The sequence below is a fragment of the Schistocerca gregaria genome, chromosome 4, assembly GCF_023897955.1.
Source record: "Schistocerca gregaria isolate iqSchGreg1 chromosome 4, iqSchGreg1.2, whole genome shotgun sequence".
In the NCBI taxonomy this organism is placed as follows: domain Eukaryota; kingdom Metazoa; phylum Arthropoda; class Insecta; order Orthoptera; family Acrididae; genus Schistocerca; species Schistocerca gregaria.
Genome location: NC_064923.1, coordinates 514,648,468 through 514,666,299, shown reverse-complemented (window position 1 = coordinate 514,666,299; position 17,832 = coordinate 514,648,468). Strand labels below are relative to the sequence as shown.

Genomic DNA, 17,832 nt, shown 5'->3' with positions numbered 1-17,832 from the left:
CAGCAGGGCCAAACAAAACAAGTAGATTGAATTTGGAAGACCTTTAGGCATCTGATGGAACTGGAAAATGAGATTTTTTTCTTGGGCTACTATGTCCTTCCAAAAATTCCAATTACTCTTGCAGTGTCTTCATTTTGATGGCCAAGATAATCAAGCAGTAAGGATATAAGTACACAAATTGGTTCCCATTGGAGACGTTCTTGACCAGTTTTTAAGTAACTGCATAGAGCATTTCTCTGAAAGTGAATACATTACATTAGGCAAGACATTAGAAGCATCTTGTGGGAACTGCTCCTTAAGAATATACATACCCACAAAGCTAGCAAACTATGATTTGAAAATCTTTCCTTAGTTGATGCCTTGCTGTATTAAATCAGGAACTGACACTAGCACACTCTGGCGCAAAACTAGAATTAGATAGAAGCAAATAGTTCTGCTGTATGCCGTTAGACTGCGGGCGCAGCCTCTTTGCACCTGACAACTGACAGTCACTTTACAGAGAAACTCACATTTCATACGACAATCAGCCATTGTTAATTTACTACCAGTGCTTTCAAAGACCGTGTTGATTACATATTCAATATTCTGTATTAAAACAGTAGTGTTTTCGCGGAAGCTACAGTTCGCGTAGTTAAAAATGGACCGTTGGTCAAAAAGTGGTTCGTTAAAACGAGAAAGGCCTACAGATGAAGAGGAAGAAAATGCATTTGATTTTCAAGCAAATAAGTCCATGACTCTCGAACCAAAGTTGTCAGTGTCCATTGAACCTAAATTGTCGGCGTCCCTTGAACCTAACCCTTCCAAGATCAGTGTTAAGCTTAATGGAAAAATTAGAAAATTTAACTCTGATTACTTGGAAATCGGTTTTACGTTGACTGGACCTGAGCAACAGCATAAACCTCAATGTGTAATTTGCTATGAAAGCCTTTCGAATGAATGTATGAAACCATCAAAACTCCACCACCATCTTAAAACGAAAAAAAGCACCCAGAGTACAAAAGTAAGTCATTAGATTTTTTCAAAAATAAATTAGGAAAATTGAAAACATCTCGTAAAACAATTACCAAACACTGTGGTGCATATGTAAATGAAAATGAAACCCTTGTGTCTTACAAGGTGGCTCAGCTTGTTGGGAAAAACAACACAATTGCTGAAGACCTTATACTGCCATCAATCAGCAATAATACTTTGCAAGAGAATGTTAGGTGATGCAACTGCTAAGGTAATAAGAACTGTCCCACTCTCAAATAAAACTGTTCGAAGATGAATTACTGTTATGGAGTTAACATCAAAGAAACATTGCTGGCTAGACTTTGCGTGAGTGACATGTACACCCTACAATTGGATGAAAACACGGACATATCAAAAAAAAAAAAGCTGTAATTATGGTTTTCGCATGATCCTTATGGGAGGACCAAGTGTTCAAAAAATTTCTTTTTTCATGCAAACTACTGCATACAACAGCAGATGATATTTTTACTGCATTAAATAATTATCTCAATGAACACAATGTCACCTGGACAAAATGTGTAGGCTTGTCAATGGGTGGAGCAAAGTCAATGGCTGGCGGGAAAAAAAAAAAAAAAAAAAAACAAAGAAAAAAGAAAAAAAAAAAACAGGACTTCTATTTCACATCAAAGCAGTAGCCCCTGAGGTGAAATGGACTCACTGTACTGTTGTACCCATCATGAAGCCTTACTAGTCAAAAGATTGGCTGACCCTTTGCAAAAGATACTTAACAAAGTAGTTCAAATCATCAACTACATTAAAACTCGACATCTGCAATCCAGATTATTTTCTTCGTTGTGTAAAGAGATTGGCAGAGAGCATGAGCAACTTATTATTCATACGGAAGTAACATGGCTTTCTCGAGGTAGGATCTAGTCAAGATTTTTTGAACTTAGAGACGAGGTTCGTGTCTTCCTTCTTGACACAAAGTATGCAGATTCTCTCACTAATTTCTCTTGGCTTTGCTCAGCTGCATACTTGGCTGATGTGTTTGAACAGTTGAATGTGTTAAACTTGAGTTTACGAGGAAAAAAAGGACACATATTCAAAGTCGAGGATAAGTTTAGTGCTATGACTAAAAAGTGTCAGATCTGGGTGTCAAGCATAGAAAACGAGTCACTAACTATCTTTTCTACTTTAAAACAATTCTTGGAGTCATCAGAGGAGAGTTTGCCTGACCAGATCAAGATCAATGTAGCCAAGTATCTATGCAGCCTAGCCATCACTTTTAGAGAGTATGTCCATGAACCTGGCCCTGACGACAGATGGATTCGATATCTCTTCAGCTGTGAAGAAATAGACAAAATCCAAGGCCTCACTGAAGAAGAGCAAGATCAACTTGTGGATCTGTCCAGCTGTGGTATTACAGACTTCTGCGCATCAGCACACAAGGACTACAAGAAACTTGGAGATAAGGCAATGAAAAAGATCCTCCCATTTGCAACCACATATCTGTGTGAGCAAGCATTTTCTTCCTTGTGTTGCATGAAAAACAAATATAGGAATCGGCTCGACATGCGGTCGGATTTCAGAGTGAAAGTTTCAAGTTTGGAACCTAATATTTCAGAAATAATGGACTCAAAGGTCAGATTGAACTCATCTTATTAAGAACAGAAAATTAAAACTAACTGTATACTGATGGCTGTTGTAACTGAATTTTTTCAAATAAATAATACCTTGTAAGAAATTAGTGTTTTCTTATTTTTCACATGTCTACTCAATGCAATCTCAAGTGTAGTACACTTGAAAGACCAATGTACTCATTTTTAATATTTTCCTGTCATTTTCAGTTCATAATCAATTTTTATTCTTTTAAGGTGTTTGTTATACTAAACACCCAGATTTGAAAACAAAGATTTTGAGCAATAATCAAAAATTTAACAACAACAATGATGGCTAAATTGAAAAAGTTTTAAGCTCAATATTTTTCCAATAATGAGTATGTCAATGTTTTTTCTAAGTACCAAAAATAGAAAATGTATAAAAAGACTCTTAATTTGGGTTCTTTAGGTACTTGATACTGTGATAAGACAAGATACCAATCACGCTCGATGAGGGTGTCCTCGAGAAAATTTTGTTGGGAACCCATGCTCTAAAGAATGTGGCAGGTATTAATTCCTAAATAACTTATGATTCTAATACCAGAACCAAGTATATACATCAGAAGTTCTTCAAGAATTTGTCTCTAGAACTTATTAGGAGCCGAGTAAATCAGAAACAAAATGTGAATCTCCTTATAGAACTGGCGGCATGTGGCTGATGACATGCAACATAATCATTATCCCAAGAATCTCCAAACAAAGCTAGAAAAAAAAGGGGGTTCATGTAAATTGTCCAAGGACAAAAGGCCACAAAACAAAATATACTTGCAAGAGATGTGACAGATGTTTGTGTATGGACCATTTCATAGTAATGTTATGACTTTCTCTGTGAGGAGAAATTAGATGATGAATAATGGAAAGGTTTTCTGACAATGTGTTTGTTATGGTACATGACTTTGTAACGCAGGGCAAGTAAATGTTTATGACCTAATTTAGAGTTTTTCTCTACATTATATTGAGCTTTGTTAATTTAATGTGTCCACTATTTCAGTACAATAGCTTTGGACACAAAACATTAGTTTCAACATTGTATGACTCGATATTTGTAACCAGTATGTGACTAATAACTAGTAAATAAAAATCCAATCACTGTCATCTATATTAATAATACACAATACTACTAACCTATACCAATAACTTGCAGTTTATTAAGCCACTAATTCAAATGCTAAAATATTTAAAATACACAAGAGAGTACGTGGGGTCTACTACATGCACAGACCACTGATGTAAGAATTTCAGGTCACACCAGTGCTGGGTTAAGAATGTTCAGTTAATGAGAGAATGTTTCCTGGATAGGATGCTGACAGGCTTATAGAAGTATGCAAAAGTAAATCATAAAAACAAAATGTCCACAATACATAAATAAAACTTGCCCGTGCTCACCCCACCTATCCCCCCCCCCCCCCCCCCTGCCACACACACACACTTTTTAAAAACAAAACAATTAAGACAAGATTTCATTACACTAACTGCAATGGTCTGTATGGCAGTGCAACAGCCTTATCAGCAATCAGTTCCATTCTTGAAAGACATAAGCAGATATTTGGAAGACACCCTTTGCTGGCAGCAACAGGCTCTTATTTGTTTCCTACATGTACCACATATATACCCAAACTCCACCAACAACATTCCGGAAGTTGTTCAGGGATATTTTCCAAGTGTTTTGATATAAGGACCAGCGATCTGCAGTGGTTCAGTACAGAGTACTTGCATTTTATTTGATTTCTTACCCCCGTTCACCTTCGTGTACGTATTGCAGTGAAAACATCTGTATGACAGTCCACATCTTGGTGGCATGCGCTGCATGTTTTGTTTGGAAACAACTGTGTTTCCTTCACTCATCCCCTGCCAACACTGATGACAAATTTACTCTTCACCCTCAAGTCTGCATTCAATACTGCTCTATTCTGTCCATGGTTTGTTTTACCGGCAGCTTTTGTTATACATTTATAGTATCATACCGCAGTAAGAAAAATTCTACTAATAAAGATCTGGACAAATGCACCTAAGTATGGATTCACTGAGTCCTATGGGAGAGATGCTCCTAAATCATAATTAGTCTGTAACGAGCATCCACAGACCATAGGTTCCAGGCACCAAAACACTAATAAAATATCCCTGACTAACTTCTGATATTTTATTGCTGACATTAAGATTCACCTAACATAAGAGTAAGATCCACAAACCAGTTTATCCCACAAGGATCTTCAAATTTTAAAAAAAGTTAATTGGAATGAGCAGTTCTGTGTGGATGGACACTGTCTGCAAAGAGAAAGTCTGGATGAACCATATCACTAAAAAGGAACACAAGCGGTTCCAGTAGCTCCACCACATGTATCTTTTTGTATATTAACAGCAAAGTATGATTTGAAAATCTCTGCCTTAGTTGATGCTAGGCTGTGAATTTAGGAGTCTATATAGGTCTACAGCCAGATGGCTGTAGCAATAAAACAAGAGACTTAGTAGAACAAATTAGACAATCCATTTTGTGTTCCGGTAGCAATGTTATGCAGATAACTGGTTCACAAGTTACAGCCTCGCCTTCGGACTTCTGAAGGAACATGCACTTAATACAGTTTGTACAATGCAGAGAAATAAGACAGAGAGATTGCACCATCATTTGTCAACACATGAGGTCTCTAATTCACCAAGAAAAATGTAAAGCTCCGAAAATTGCACAATCTCCTTTACACCTACTTATCAGAGCCCCATTATCAACTAACTGGTCTGGTCTCATCATATTATGTATTATCTTTGCCATACAAACAGATTTTTTCAAGTAGTTAGTCAGATATCAACCCTGAATTAATTTTCCCTCTACAGCACAGGGTGTGAGCTGATTTTAAATTTCCAGGCAGATTAAAACAGTGTCAGACCAGGACTCAAACTCAGACCTTTGCCTTCCACTAGTGAAATGCTCTACCAACTGAGCTATGTAAGCATGACTCCCAAACCAACCTCACAGCTTAAATTCCACCAGTATCTCTTCTACTAAGTAGTGCTTCGATAGCTAAGCTGACAGAACACTTGCCAGCAAAAAGTGAAGTTTCCAGGGGTCAAATCCCATTTCAAAACTGAGATTTAATTGGCCACGATGTTCCAGACATCAATCTCGTTGTGAAGTTGTCACTCTAGGTGTAACTAGTACTCTCCAATGGCAAACATTTCATGTGTCACTGTTTCAGGGCTAAAGATTTGAAATGACACTTTTTAGCTCATTCAGTGTCCTACATTTTCAATGCAAACGTGTTTTTGTGACATTATGTTGTGAACTTTTTGACAGAAGAGAAAACTAACTGAGACACTATCAGTCATTGCTTTGCTTAATACCTGAATTGTGTGATGATTCAAAGTTGTTGTCCTGATTCAGAAATGACTGAACTTTTTGTGACAACTAACTCTGCATACTGTAACAACTAGAAAGTTTTAAATGGCAGGAAAGTGAATGTTTATACATCTATATACATATATTTTTAGAAAAGTATTGTACATAAATTAGTATGTTAATGCTGTGTCAACAGCAGGGTTAAAGCCAAAATTCCACTGTTGCACAGTGCTCAGGACTCTTCAGCCTCCATGAAGGGTCGATATGAACATCACATTATCACCTTGCTGCAGCTCATAGTCAAGCTCCCCCTAGAAAGTAAATAAATAAAATTAAAAAATTAATAAATAGTTCCAGACACTTTTTTATTACTAGGAAACTGTCACAGCAAAACAGTACACTTCACTGTTCTTGTGTATGTCAAGCTAATGTGGGCAGTACATCTCAGCTGATTATAACAAGTTAAAACACCTGTATCAATAATAGTGAGAAAAATATAGGTTGCTACTCACTGTGAAGATAACACATTGAGTTGCAAACAGGCAACTGAAAAGGCTGGAATGTAACAATATTATCAAAAGGATAGTTGCTACTCACCATATAGCGACTCAGCATCTGTGACTCAGCACTTCCACTACATGGTGAGTAGGAACTATCCATTTCATAGCATTGCAACTGAAAGAGCTGTTACACATTTAGCTTTTGGCCAAAGCCTTCTTCAGAAAAGGAAACATGGGCACACACATCTACTCTTGCATGCACACTTCACCCACACATGACAGCCATCTCTGGCAACTCGAACTGGATTGCAAGTGTCACGTTGAGGGACAGTCTGGAGTAGGGCAGGGAAGGTGCAAGGATAGCAGGGTACATGTGGGGAGAGAGTAAAGTGCTGTCTGGTGGAGGGGACTAGATGGAGGCACAGCAAGATTGCCAGGTGCAGCATCAGGAGGCTGTGGAGGTGAGGGAGGTGGAAGGGGGGAGGATGCCAGAGGTGGGAGGGGGGGGGGGGGAGGAATGGAAAACAAGGGGATCAGAGCAGGGGAAAAGTGGGCAGCTGCATTAGCAGAGGGTTGCACACAATGAGGATGAAGAAATGTGAATATGGAGGAGGTTATAGAACAGATGGAGCAGAAACTGTTGGGTGGAGGTTGTGGGAACAGTAGGTTACCACATTACAATACATTCTCCACTCTCAAAATTATCCTAGCCTCAACCTATGGTAATTTTCTGTCCCACACCCTCCACCCAACAGTTTCTGCCCCCTCTACTGTATTATCTCCTCCTTATTCAGATTCCCTAACCTTCCTGGTGTGACACCCTTTGCTAATGCACATGTTCGTATTTCCCCTTCCCTGCTCCTCTCCTTTCCTGCTCCCTGTTCCCCTCCCCCTCATGCTCCCCCCCCCCCTTTTCACTGCTCTGTCACCTCCCAGCCCCACAGTCCCTGATGCTGCACCTGGCAGTCATGTCATGCCTCCATCTCGTCTCTGCACACTCCGCCAGACAGCACCCTTCTCCCTCCCTCCTGCCCTGTACCTCTTCCTCCCCTGTCCCTCTCCAGATTGCCGCTCAATGTGACAGCAGCATTCCAGTCCGAGTTGCTGCTGGATATGGCAGTCATGTGCATGAGGTGTCTTTGCTTGTGTAACTGTGTGCATCTTTCCGTTTCTGAAGAAGGCACTGGCCGAAAGTTAAATGTATAACAGTCTTTTCACTGTGCCTGTCTGCAACTCAATGCATCATCTTTACAGTAAGTAGCACTGTATCCTATTCCCAGCATTACTGATATTCCAACGTGGAGTTTCCACAATTTAAAACACATGAACATGTAGTGATAAACTACACACAATCTCCCACAAAACTAACAAGATCTGTAGCACTGTGGACAAAAAGGATCCTGTAGCTATTCATACACAAAAATTAATTTATATTGTGTTGTGGTGTGGTTTGATTAATGTTAGGTCCCACATTAGTGCTGCTTATTAATTAATGCCTAGCACAGGAAGTATCCGTGGACAAGAAAAAAAAAATCCCAGATTTCCCAGTTAAAAGTATACTTTTTCATGGGTGAAAATACACTATATCCTAGGTGAAAGTACATTTTTTCTGTGTTAAGTGACAATGCATGTTCCCTTGGAGCTGCAATCCTTTGAATGGTAACGGTTTTACACACAGCAGTGCAAAACATGATAGAACTTTAGGAAATAAAACACAGTAAAAAACAACACTTTTTGGAAAAATCTTAGATGTGTGGCAATATGTACACTGTGTATTTTCATATTCAAAAACTATAAATACAAATTCCACCAAATACATCACAGCAGATTTCAAAGCCATGAAATCAAGATTGCCCTGGGCGATGAATTTGTGTCTGCCAATCATAGCTCATGTCACATGATCTCGCCAGCCAATGACAGCGAATATTCAGAGAACAGGACGCATTACGTAGACAGCAGACAACAATATCACTGTCAAGTAGGGTAAACACACAAATAGGAAAGTTAATGGTTCAAATTAATATACACAAAGCATAGCTACAAGAAAGGAAAAGCTTTCACATATCGACTGTAGGCAATGAAAACCTCATAACTCCATCTGTCTGTGAAAATTAGTAATTCCAGTAACCAGTGACTCCATAATCAGAGAGAGATTTAAAAGTGTACGTATTCCCCTTACCTGTCAATAACGAAGCTTCCACTATACAGTTACACATGTGGCAACTTTCTGTAGCAGCTTATATTGTTTTCTTATGGAACTGTTTTCGCTTCACCCGCAAAATTTAACAAATGGAATTACGAGCTTTTCACTGCCCACCATCAATATATTGGTTGTCAAATATTTTTGTTGTTTTTTCTGGGGTGCACTTAGGCAGGATCCTCAGAGCATAGGGCACAGCTTAAATTGCAGCTGCTGAATATTTCTGAAATACAGGATTACTAATTTCACTGCTTTGCACCAAACAATCCATGTGTTGCCTGGCTGATTGTATGTTACATCAAGAACTTCGACTTTTCCATAGAAAAGTCAATTAGTGTGAAATTGCTCAAGAACCCACAATTTTTAAGGACAATTATACTTTGTGCCTCTATGCAATTTGTGTCATCTTTACAATGAGTAGCAATGTATCCTTTTCATAATATTGTTGATAATTTAAAGACAGGTTTTTGTTGTTTAAATTAGATCAACATTACTAAAACTGATGTTTATATGCATTTCAATCATATGTGTTACTATCACTGTATTCTCAAATCCTCTCAATTGATAATACTTAAACATGGTTCTAATACAATTTGAACAATGGGCAATATTAAGAAGATTCTCTGTACAAGCTGGCAGTGAAAGCAACTAGCATCAATCACTCGCATTCAGTTATAGGCAACATAACTGTGTCACTTTGTTCCACAAACTAGACTCTAATTCTCTTTGGTGATGTGCTGCACTGCTAAGGTAATTCTATATTTTCCAACCATCGGAACTTAGTGGCTGACTGTGCTAGTAATCAGCTGTTGCACAGGTTGAGTGCTGTCTCATGCTACTGCTTTGAATACCGTTAACTTGTACTTTAACACAGTTAATTGTCAATTTTATATTCAAGAGCTTTTATAGCTTGCATTAACTTGGAGCACAGCTCAACTTGTGAATGCTAGGACACACCAATGCAGAGAAGCTTTCAAGTAGTGAATGTCGTAACACCTCAACGTGGAGAAGCTTACAGCTTGTGAAAGCCAAACACTCGCCAAGGTTAATATTTTATTAAACAAACCACTGATTGTGATTTTTATTTACCACATTCCAGCACCTTATTTAAATATTACTAAACTTTTGTAGGCACTTTGGAGTTAGACAGCGCGGCACAGTACCACAAATGCTCACAACAGCTGGACAGTTAATTTGTCAAAGTCTATGCAGCACCCTTCCTCAACACAAAATAACAAAACTACCATATTTACTCGAATTTAAGCCGCACTCAAATCTAAGCCGCACCTGAAAAATGAGACTTGAAATCAAGGAAAAAGATTTTTCCCGAATCTAAGCCGCACCTGAAATTTGAGACTCGAAATTCAAGGGGATACAAAAGTTTTAGGCCGCACCTCCAAATCGAAACAAAGTTAGTCCATTGTGATATGAGACACAATTTAGGTCGAATGAATGATGATACAGCTACAGTAGTTTGGTTCAAGTCGTAAGCTTAGCAGTTAAGCTTTACCAAGTAGCCATTGCTATGCGTCAGGCGCTCCGTCCATATTTATATGGGTACTCTTCGTTTTTCATGTGCTTTGTCTGGTTTGAATTGATTGCTTATTTTTCTTTGATCTAATAAGTGACACTCTCTTTGTTATAGGTGTTTACGTCACTCTAAGCTGAAAATGTATTACTGTACTGTGTCATGCATTATTTGTCGCATTCTGGTAATGTGAGTTCACGACCTGTCGCCGCTCGCGGCATGGCTTGCTTTGGTGTACGCTGCCGCCGCTTACAATTTAAAAAAAGGAGACGAATCGTCTCATTAGCGAAACAATGGCAAGAGACTGCTATTTGTTGTTATTTACACTACTGCTTTCTTTGATAATGATCAACAAGAACCAAATAATAAACTGCGTATGATAGAAGATGTTCTGAACGAGAATTTAGTGAAAAATTTTCTCTGTTTGAAAATCTTTGCAGACGCCTCTTTAGTACATTACTTTCTGCACAGAAATTAGAGTCATCTTAGATTTAAAAATCTACTCAATTGCCGTGCTTCATTTCTGACTGTATCACTATTAGGCATAAGACTAATACGAATATAAACATGACATGATATGTGTATTCTTCCGCGTTTGCTGTTGTCTCACTCTAGTTTTGTAGTTTATTAGGCAGACAGGATTTAAATGAGATAGCAGCAAACACGAAAGAATACATGGCAAAATGTTTATATTGGTATTATTCTTATGGTGAAGAGAATACTGCATGTGATTCACAATTCATAAAAGTTCCAATTAGCAACCATCTCTTCTCACAGGTAGGAAAAAATTCAGAACATATATTGACAAACATTGCAAACAGTCTTGCCAGTCGGATTTTCGTAATACATTGAAAAGCTGCTACATTCGAAGAAGAACAATACGGAATTTGTATTTACTTCGATGGATAATGTATGAAAATGCAGTGGTCGAAATTCGGCGCGGAGGAAAAAGCTCGTCTTTCACCTTTTTTATAAATTTATTTACTGACGCAGAGAATTTGGCGCCAGAATTTATCTTTGTGCCAGCAAAGATGCCTGTGTAGTGCTACATATATTCGACAGCTTTGGCAGCACCTACCAACATATTTCAGAACTTCCACTTACTTTGCACTCGATTCTAAGCCGCAGGCGGTTTTTTGGATTACAAAAACCGGAAAAAAGTGCGGCTTAAATTAGAGTAAATACAGTAAATGACTTTTTTTTTTATCATGGCTATAAACTTTTAATTGAGAAACACTATCCGTCAAACCTAGCACACAAACATAAGTCTCATGCTTTATCTACACATGCCACTACTTCTCCAATGACCATCATTTAACGGACACAAATGAGTATCCTCTCTAATATCCATTATTACGCCAAAGCTGACACAACTTAACTCATCATTTGCCAAGGCTTTGATTACTTATCATTGCGCCCAAAAATGAGAAACATCCTAGCCATAATTCTTCACACCCTCCCAAACTGGTAATCCATCACCCACCCAGTCTACAAACCTCTTGCCACATGAATGATATCTTAGTGGATGACCTATGTGCTTGACCTTTTTTATGCATCTACCTAGCATACCCTGACTCCAGTCTCATCACAGGAATACTCTATTCTGCCAATGGAAGGAGAACCTGTGAAAACAGTCATTTCATATGTATCAAATCTGCAGTAACTTCTGCACAGCCTATTATGTGGGTATGCTCACTCACATGAATGGCCACAATCAAACTGTGAGCATGAGCAGAGTTGACCACTAAGCTGTGGAACACAATGCTGAGCACAACATGTTACACTCCAATGGCTGCTTCACAACCCACACCATCTCAAACATCCCCTTCAATAACAGCTTCTATGGGCTACATAGGTAGTAACAGTGCTTATAACACATCCCCTGATTGTGTGATTCTCCTGGCTTCTACCTCTGCTCGCCCCTGTCCCACAACCGCATTCTCCCAGCCATCCTCATTTTACACTCATACCCTCCTCCCCACTGTTTACTTCTTCTATTCAAACAAGAAGAACAGTCCCTGAAAAACTTGTCAGAGATCAAAGAAATTCTGTATGTTTTGCTATACTTGATAAAACAAAATGATTGTCATGACAGACCATCCACAAAACTCTACTATAATTCGAAGTTAGCAGCTGTCTAGCACTTGGTAATTTAAATTGTTTTTCAAATGTTTTGGTAATTTTAGTATCAATTAACACTTTGTGACACTCTTTTGCTTACTCAACAATGCATATCTTACCATAGCACACAAATAAGTTTTCAACATTACAATAATGTAGCAAACACTTTCAAGATTCTATTATTCAAGCCGTTGATATTCCTGAAGCAGCAAGATGCGATTGCTGAAAAGGTAATCTAAAGTAAATAACTGTCACATTTTCGCCACATTCTATCTATACTGCACATACATGCTGTAGGATATTTGCTCAATGCAGCAACAATAGAAACACGTAAGAGGCAACAACTGTTGCAGTTACTAGCAACACTAAAAATTCAAAAGAATATATTACCAAGAGTTCCCAGTCAGCATCATTAACAAGAACAAGTATACCAGGCCTCCTGAAACAATAAATACAGAATAAAATAAATAGCTAGACATAAAAACTTTCCAAATCAAGTAAGAAATCAAATGTAATGTAAATACTAGGTTTTCATTCACTCTGACAACAAATGGAAATTAATGTACACTCAAATATAATACAGTATACTCATTTCAGTTCCTACTGTTTCTGTACATATGAATCATAACATAACAGGTTGTGCACAAGAGAAGAAACTCACAAAGAAAAAACAATAAGGGCGAGTAAGTGTGGCAGAAGTAATGAGGATGAGATTGGGTTAAAGAAAGTGAAAAGGAGCAGTAATTAGTGTGATTTAAAATTTAAAAAAAGACTGTGAATTTGTACTGCCAAGGCAGTTTCCATCATGAGAGTTCAGTGGGAAAAGAGAAGGGACCAAAATGACAGAAATAATGAAAAAAATTCTTCCTGCTCCTGCTGTTCCAGATCATGATTGGTAACATAGATATTGAGTTTGGCCAATGTAGACAGTCTATACTTGGCCATTTACCTTGATAAAGCTGCCTTGGCTGCTAGTCTCACAGTACAAAATGATGGACAGAACTATTAGTTTTAATCACAGGCCATGTGCATACTTACATATTTCACACAATTGCTGGCATGCTGCACCAGCGGTAGAAGTACAGACTGTATCACATTATTTGCCAGCCCATTCCTCTCGACTACATGTCAAGCAAAACTATCTTTATACATCCATCAAATACCATAATCTAGAGCTCTACCACTGGCACAACATGCATGTGTTTTATGTATGACAAGTTTTCAATCAGAACCAATGGACATAAACATGCTGTCAACATTTACAATAGAAACTCCAAGTTGGAATACCAACAATACTAGGAAAAGTATAGACTGCAACTCACGGTAAATATGACATACTGAGTTGCAGACAGGAACAATGACAAGACTGTTACACAATTAGCTCCTGGCCAAAGCCTTCTTCAGAAAAGAAAACATTCACAAAAGCAAGCATACCCCATCATACCCCATGCACACATGACCACCATATCCGGAAGCTCAGACGAGAATGCAACTGCCCCCCCCCCCCCCCCCACACACACACACACAATCTTCTATCCCTGTCCCTTCCCAGCCACACTCCAGATTGCTGCTTTCATTCAACATGACAATTAAAGACTAATTTACTACCAAAAATGGCAGTCGTGTGTGTGAGATGTGCTTGCTTTTGTGTGTGTCTGTGTGTGCACTTTCTTTTCTGTAGAAGGCTTTGGCCAAAAGCTTAATGTGTAATAGTATTTTTGCTGTGTCCGCCTGCAAATCAACATGTCACCCTTACGGTGAGTACGAGTCTATATTTTCCTAATATTTTTGTCCACATTTACATTTTTACTTCATAAGAAAGTGACATAATTATATGTTAAGTGTATATTTCTGCAAGTACCCAGATTTCTCTAATTTTGTTAGTGTGGTTTGTGTGTATATGTGTATTTAAGACAGAATAATGTCTATCTACAATCCTTTGCAAAATGCCCCCAAAATTTTAAAACTAGCCATACTGGAATATCCTCTGTGGAAAACAAACAACAGAATGTACAAAAATAACCATTCACTAGCTCCCAGTCTCCTTACTATCTTTACTCATTTCATTGTTCATTTACACACCTCTTGTGATACACCTTTTCAAATTCCCCGGTGGCAACATCATGCGCTCATTTACTATGAATCTTCCTGAATGTCTTAACGATTGTCACAACAGACTACCTCGCTTCAGTATAGTCTATTTACAATCCTGTGAGAATTACTAAAATTTTATCAAAAGTTTACATCCTGAAGCATGCTAGATCTTGCGTTGTTGTCCTAAAATTTTTTTGTATTGAATAACATAGTGGGATCCATACAAGAATACATGCTTGATCAAATCATCCATCTGGCTAGATATTGCATTAGCACACTGTTTACTGACCTAACAGTAGTATGGAAAGACTTGAAGAAATCGAGTGACATTGTTCCCTATTATATACAGCATTACAAATAACTGACTGCAAACCTACTTCATTAATTATGTAAGTCCTCTTATAAAGTCGTTGAAAACTGGATTACTTCTATCTCACTCAAGTGTAACGACCTGGAGTAAACAACTACAGGTGTTTACTAAAAACAAAACTTAATACGAAATTTTGATCAGGTCTGAATGCCTCCACTTTATGAAGATGTTTTAGTTGGATTTAAATTTGGCTGATGTATGTTTGTGCATTTTTCATCTTTGTATCTGTAGAATGGCCAGGCAGAGAAATGTATTAAAGTTGCATCTGTGAAAGAATGATAAACTTGGGTTTGGAGCGCCAAACTATATTGATTTTGCTGCACTTGCTTCAGTATCAGTTTCATCAACAAACAACTGAACAGGCCATTTCAGATCCCTGCTTGAATTTAAAAATTACCAAAATTTATTGTGATACAGCTCTTGTAGATAACACTTTTGTTTGATTTCTATTACCTTCAGCTTATCTATTATCTGATGACTCCATTTGAATCTGCAATGTTGCTCTTTCAGCTACCTAATGAAGTTCATAATTCTGTTAGTGATCTGTGTCTTTTAAACTTTCTTACTGCCTTAGTTAATGCATACTTATCAAGAACATTCTGTCAATAAACAGGAATTTTAACCAGATATTCCCTATAGTTCTTTGGCAAAATTGTACTCCTGGATCTAAATACATGTCGTTTTCTTTTTTTCCTCCTCCCTTCCATAGAAATTTTGCCAATCGCATTCACCCACCGTGCAACAACACCACTGTGATCACTAACCCCATAATTTGTGATAACTGTATCAGTGATGCCAGGAATGTTATTTACCGAAACACTCATAAGCGGCATTCAATAAGTAACACAACACTTTTTTTTTCTCAGCCAATTCTAGTTGAAAAAATGCGGTATTTGTTGTGGGACATCATGGAATATTCCCATTTCTGCCTTTATAGTTTCATGAAGTCCCAATACGTGGTAGCACTATACACAGCCTTCAAAAAGACGTCTGTAATGGAGGAGTATTCCAAGCAGAAAGCTATCACTGGATTTCTTCTGGTAGAAAACCACTGCATCACAGACATTCATAGGCACTTGCAGAATGTCTACTGATACCTGGCAGTGAATAAAGACAAAATGAATGAGATTTTCACTCTGCAGCAGATTGTGCACTGATATGAAACTTCCTGGCAGATTAAAACTGTGTGCTGGACCGAGACACAATGACAAAATGAATTGGTGGATGAATCATCTTCCATCACTGCAAGAAGGTTGAATAAACCTGTCCAATCTCTTTGTGCCAGTCAGCCTCAAACAGCTGTGAGTCCTGCAGTGTTGGAACATGTGGACACTCTCATACGAGGAGATCAACAGTTGACAATCAAACACCTCGCTGCTCAACTGGACATCTCTGTTGGTACTGCTGACACTTTTCACCCAGTTGGGGTACTCATGGGTGCGTGCCCACTGGGCTACTCGCCACCTAACACGAGACCATACTGTGCTACAAAGGGCCATCTGTGCAGAATTGCTTGCATGTTATGAGGTCGATCACGACAATTTTTCGTCGATCACATCACAGGTGATGAAACATGAGTAAACAAAACAGTAATTCATGGTAGTGGTGCCACAACATCTCTCCTCTGAAGAAAGTCACACCCTTGGTAAAGTCCTGGCGACAGTCTTCTGGGATTCTGAAGGGGTTATTCTGTTTGATGTCATTGTTAGCAACAAAATTGTGATATATACCGGGTGGAGAAAGTGGAGAATACTTGTGTCACAAAATTTTAACCCTGGATAGCGGATGCCAGTAGGAACCAAAATTACTATGTTGTGTAGATCGAAAACCCACCATTTTTAAACTATGGAAACTTGGCACCACGCTGGCCGAAGAATTGCCCTGTTGCCACACACACACACACACACACACACACACACACACACACACACACACACACACACACACGCACACGTGATGGAGTGGGAGGGGGAGGCAGAGGGGAGGGGGAAGGGGGTGGGGGATGGAGGGGGGAGAGGGAGAGGGAGGGAGGGAGATTCAAGCAAAAATTAAAAAAACATGCTTGATCTCTTTCTCATCTTCATATTCTCCGAAAAAATAATACATTTATATATTTATGGAGAACAGAAAAAAAAAATCACAAAAATGAACAGTCTGCACCAAGAAAAGTCAAACTTCATAGGTATGTATGCCAATGCCTTTTCCCTGCGCATCTTAAAATTTCTTTTATCCAAAGTAACACTATACAAATTCCACAACAGCATTACCTTGTCAAAGAGCAAAAAACATTTAATTTAAACTCATCGCACTGGGCGTATGATAAGAGAACAGTCCTACAGCCAGTTAGCCAACACTGTAGTCATTCTTGCACATTTACATCTGCAATGGAATCAAGCTTAATAACTCTTTTAACGTTTCAGAAACTTTTAGGTTGTGCACCTCACATGTATAAACAAAATTCAACTATTTTGAAATGTTTCAACCTTACAACCTGGTCCAAAACATATCCTGCATCATCAGCTTTGACCTCAATTTTTTTTAAGGTGCAATAGCAGTGACTCTTTTCAGTAACCTCCAGATACTATCCTGAAGCTCATAATATTTGGTGGTTCACTTGGTCTGAAATTTCCTTGTTAGTCATCATCTCCTCCTAGTGCACAGTGTTGACTGCCCATGTGTAAACTGTTTGCCCCCAACTGGCCACTGACTACAAACCATCCATATGTAGGCTTTTAACTTCGATCAGTCTTAAGAGCAAAATCAAATACATACATGAAAATTGCAAAGGATTGTACTTTTAGCATTTGTTTCAGTAATCAGAAGAACGAAGGAACTTCAAAAACTAAAAAGTAAGTTACATATTACTACGCACATCAAGTAACTTTTCTGGAATGCAGCACTACACTTCAAAGCAGAACAGATACATGACACTACTTTTCAATACAGTCACCAGTGTTTCCGCAAACAACAGTTGGACTATTCTACTAACCATTCCATTCATTGACAACAGAAAATCACACCATGGATCCATTCGAGAACCACTATGTATATGTCCTCATCATTGGAAAAACTGGTTGCTGTG

The 17,832-nt window shown here is 38.4% G+C and overlaps 1 protein-coding gene across 1 annotated transcript in view; it reads right to left on the bottom strand.

The window, feature by feature from the left end:
- Nucleotides 1-6,060: 6,060 nt before the first annotated feature.
- Nucleotides 6,061-17,832, bottom strand: part of LOC126266909 (ubiquitin-related modifier 1) — a 57,161-nt gene continuing 45,389 nt past the window's right edge. The window contains exons 4-5 of the mRNA XM_049971586.1: nt 12,677-12,725; nt 6,061-6,248 (exon numbers count right to left, since the gene is read on the bottom strand). Of these exons, the coding sequence (XP_049827543.1) occupies nt 6,180-6,248; nt 12,677-12,725 (118 nt within the window). The 3' untranslated portion in view covers nt 6,061-6,179. The remainder of the gene's footprint in view (nt 6,249-12,676; nt 12,726-17,832) is intronic.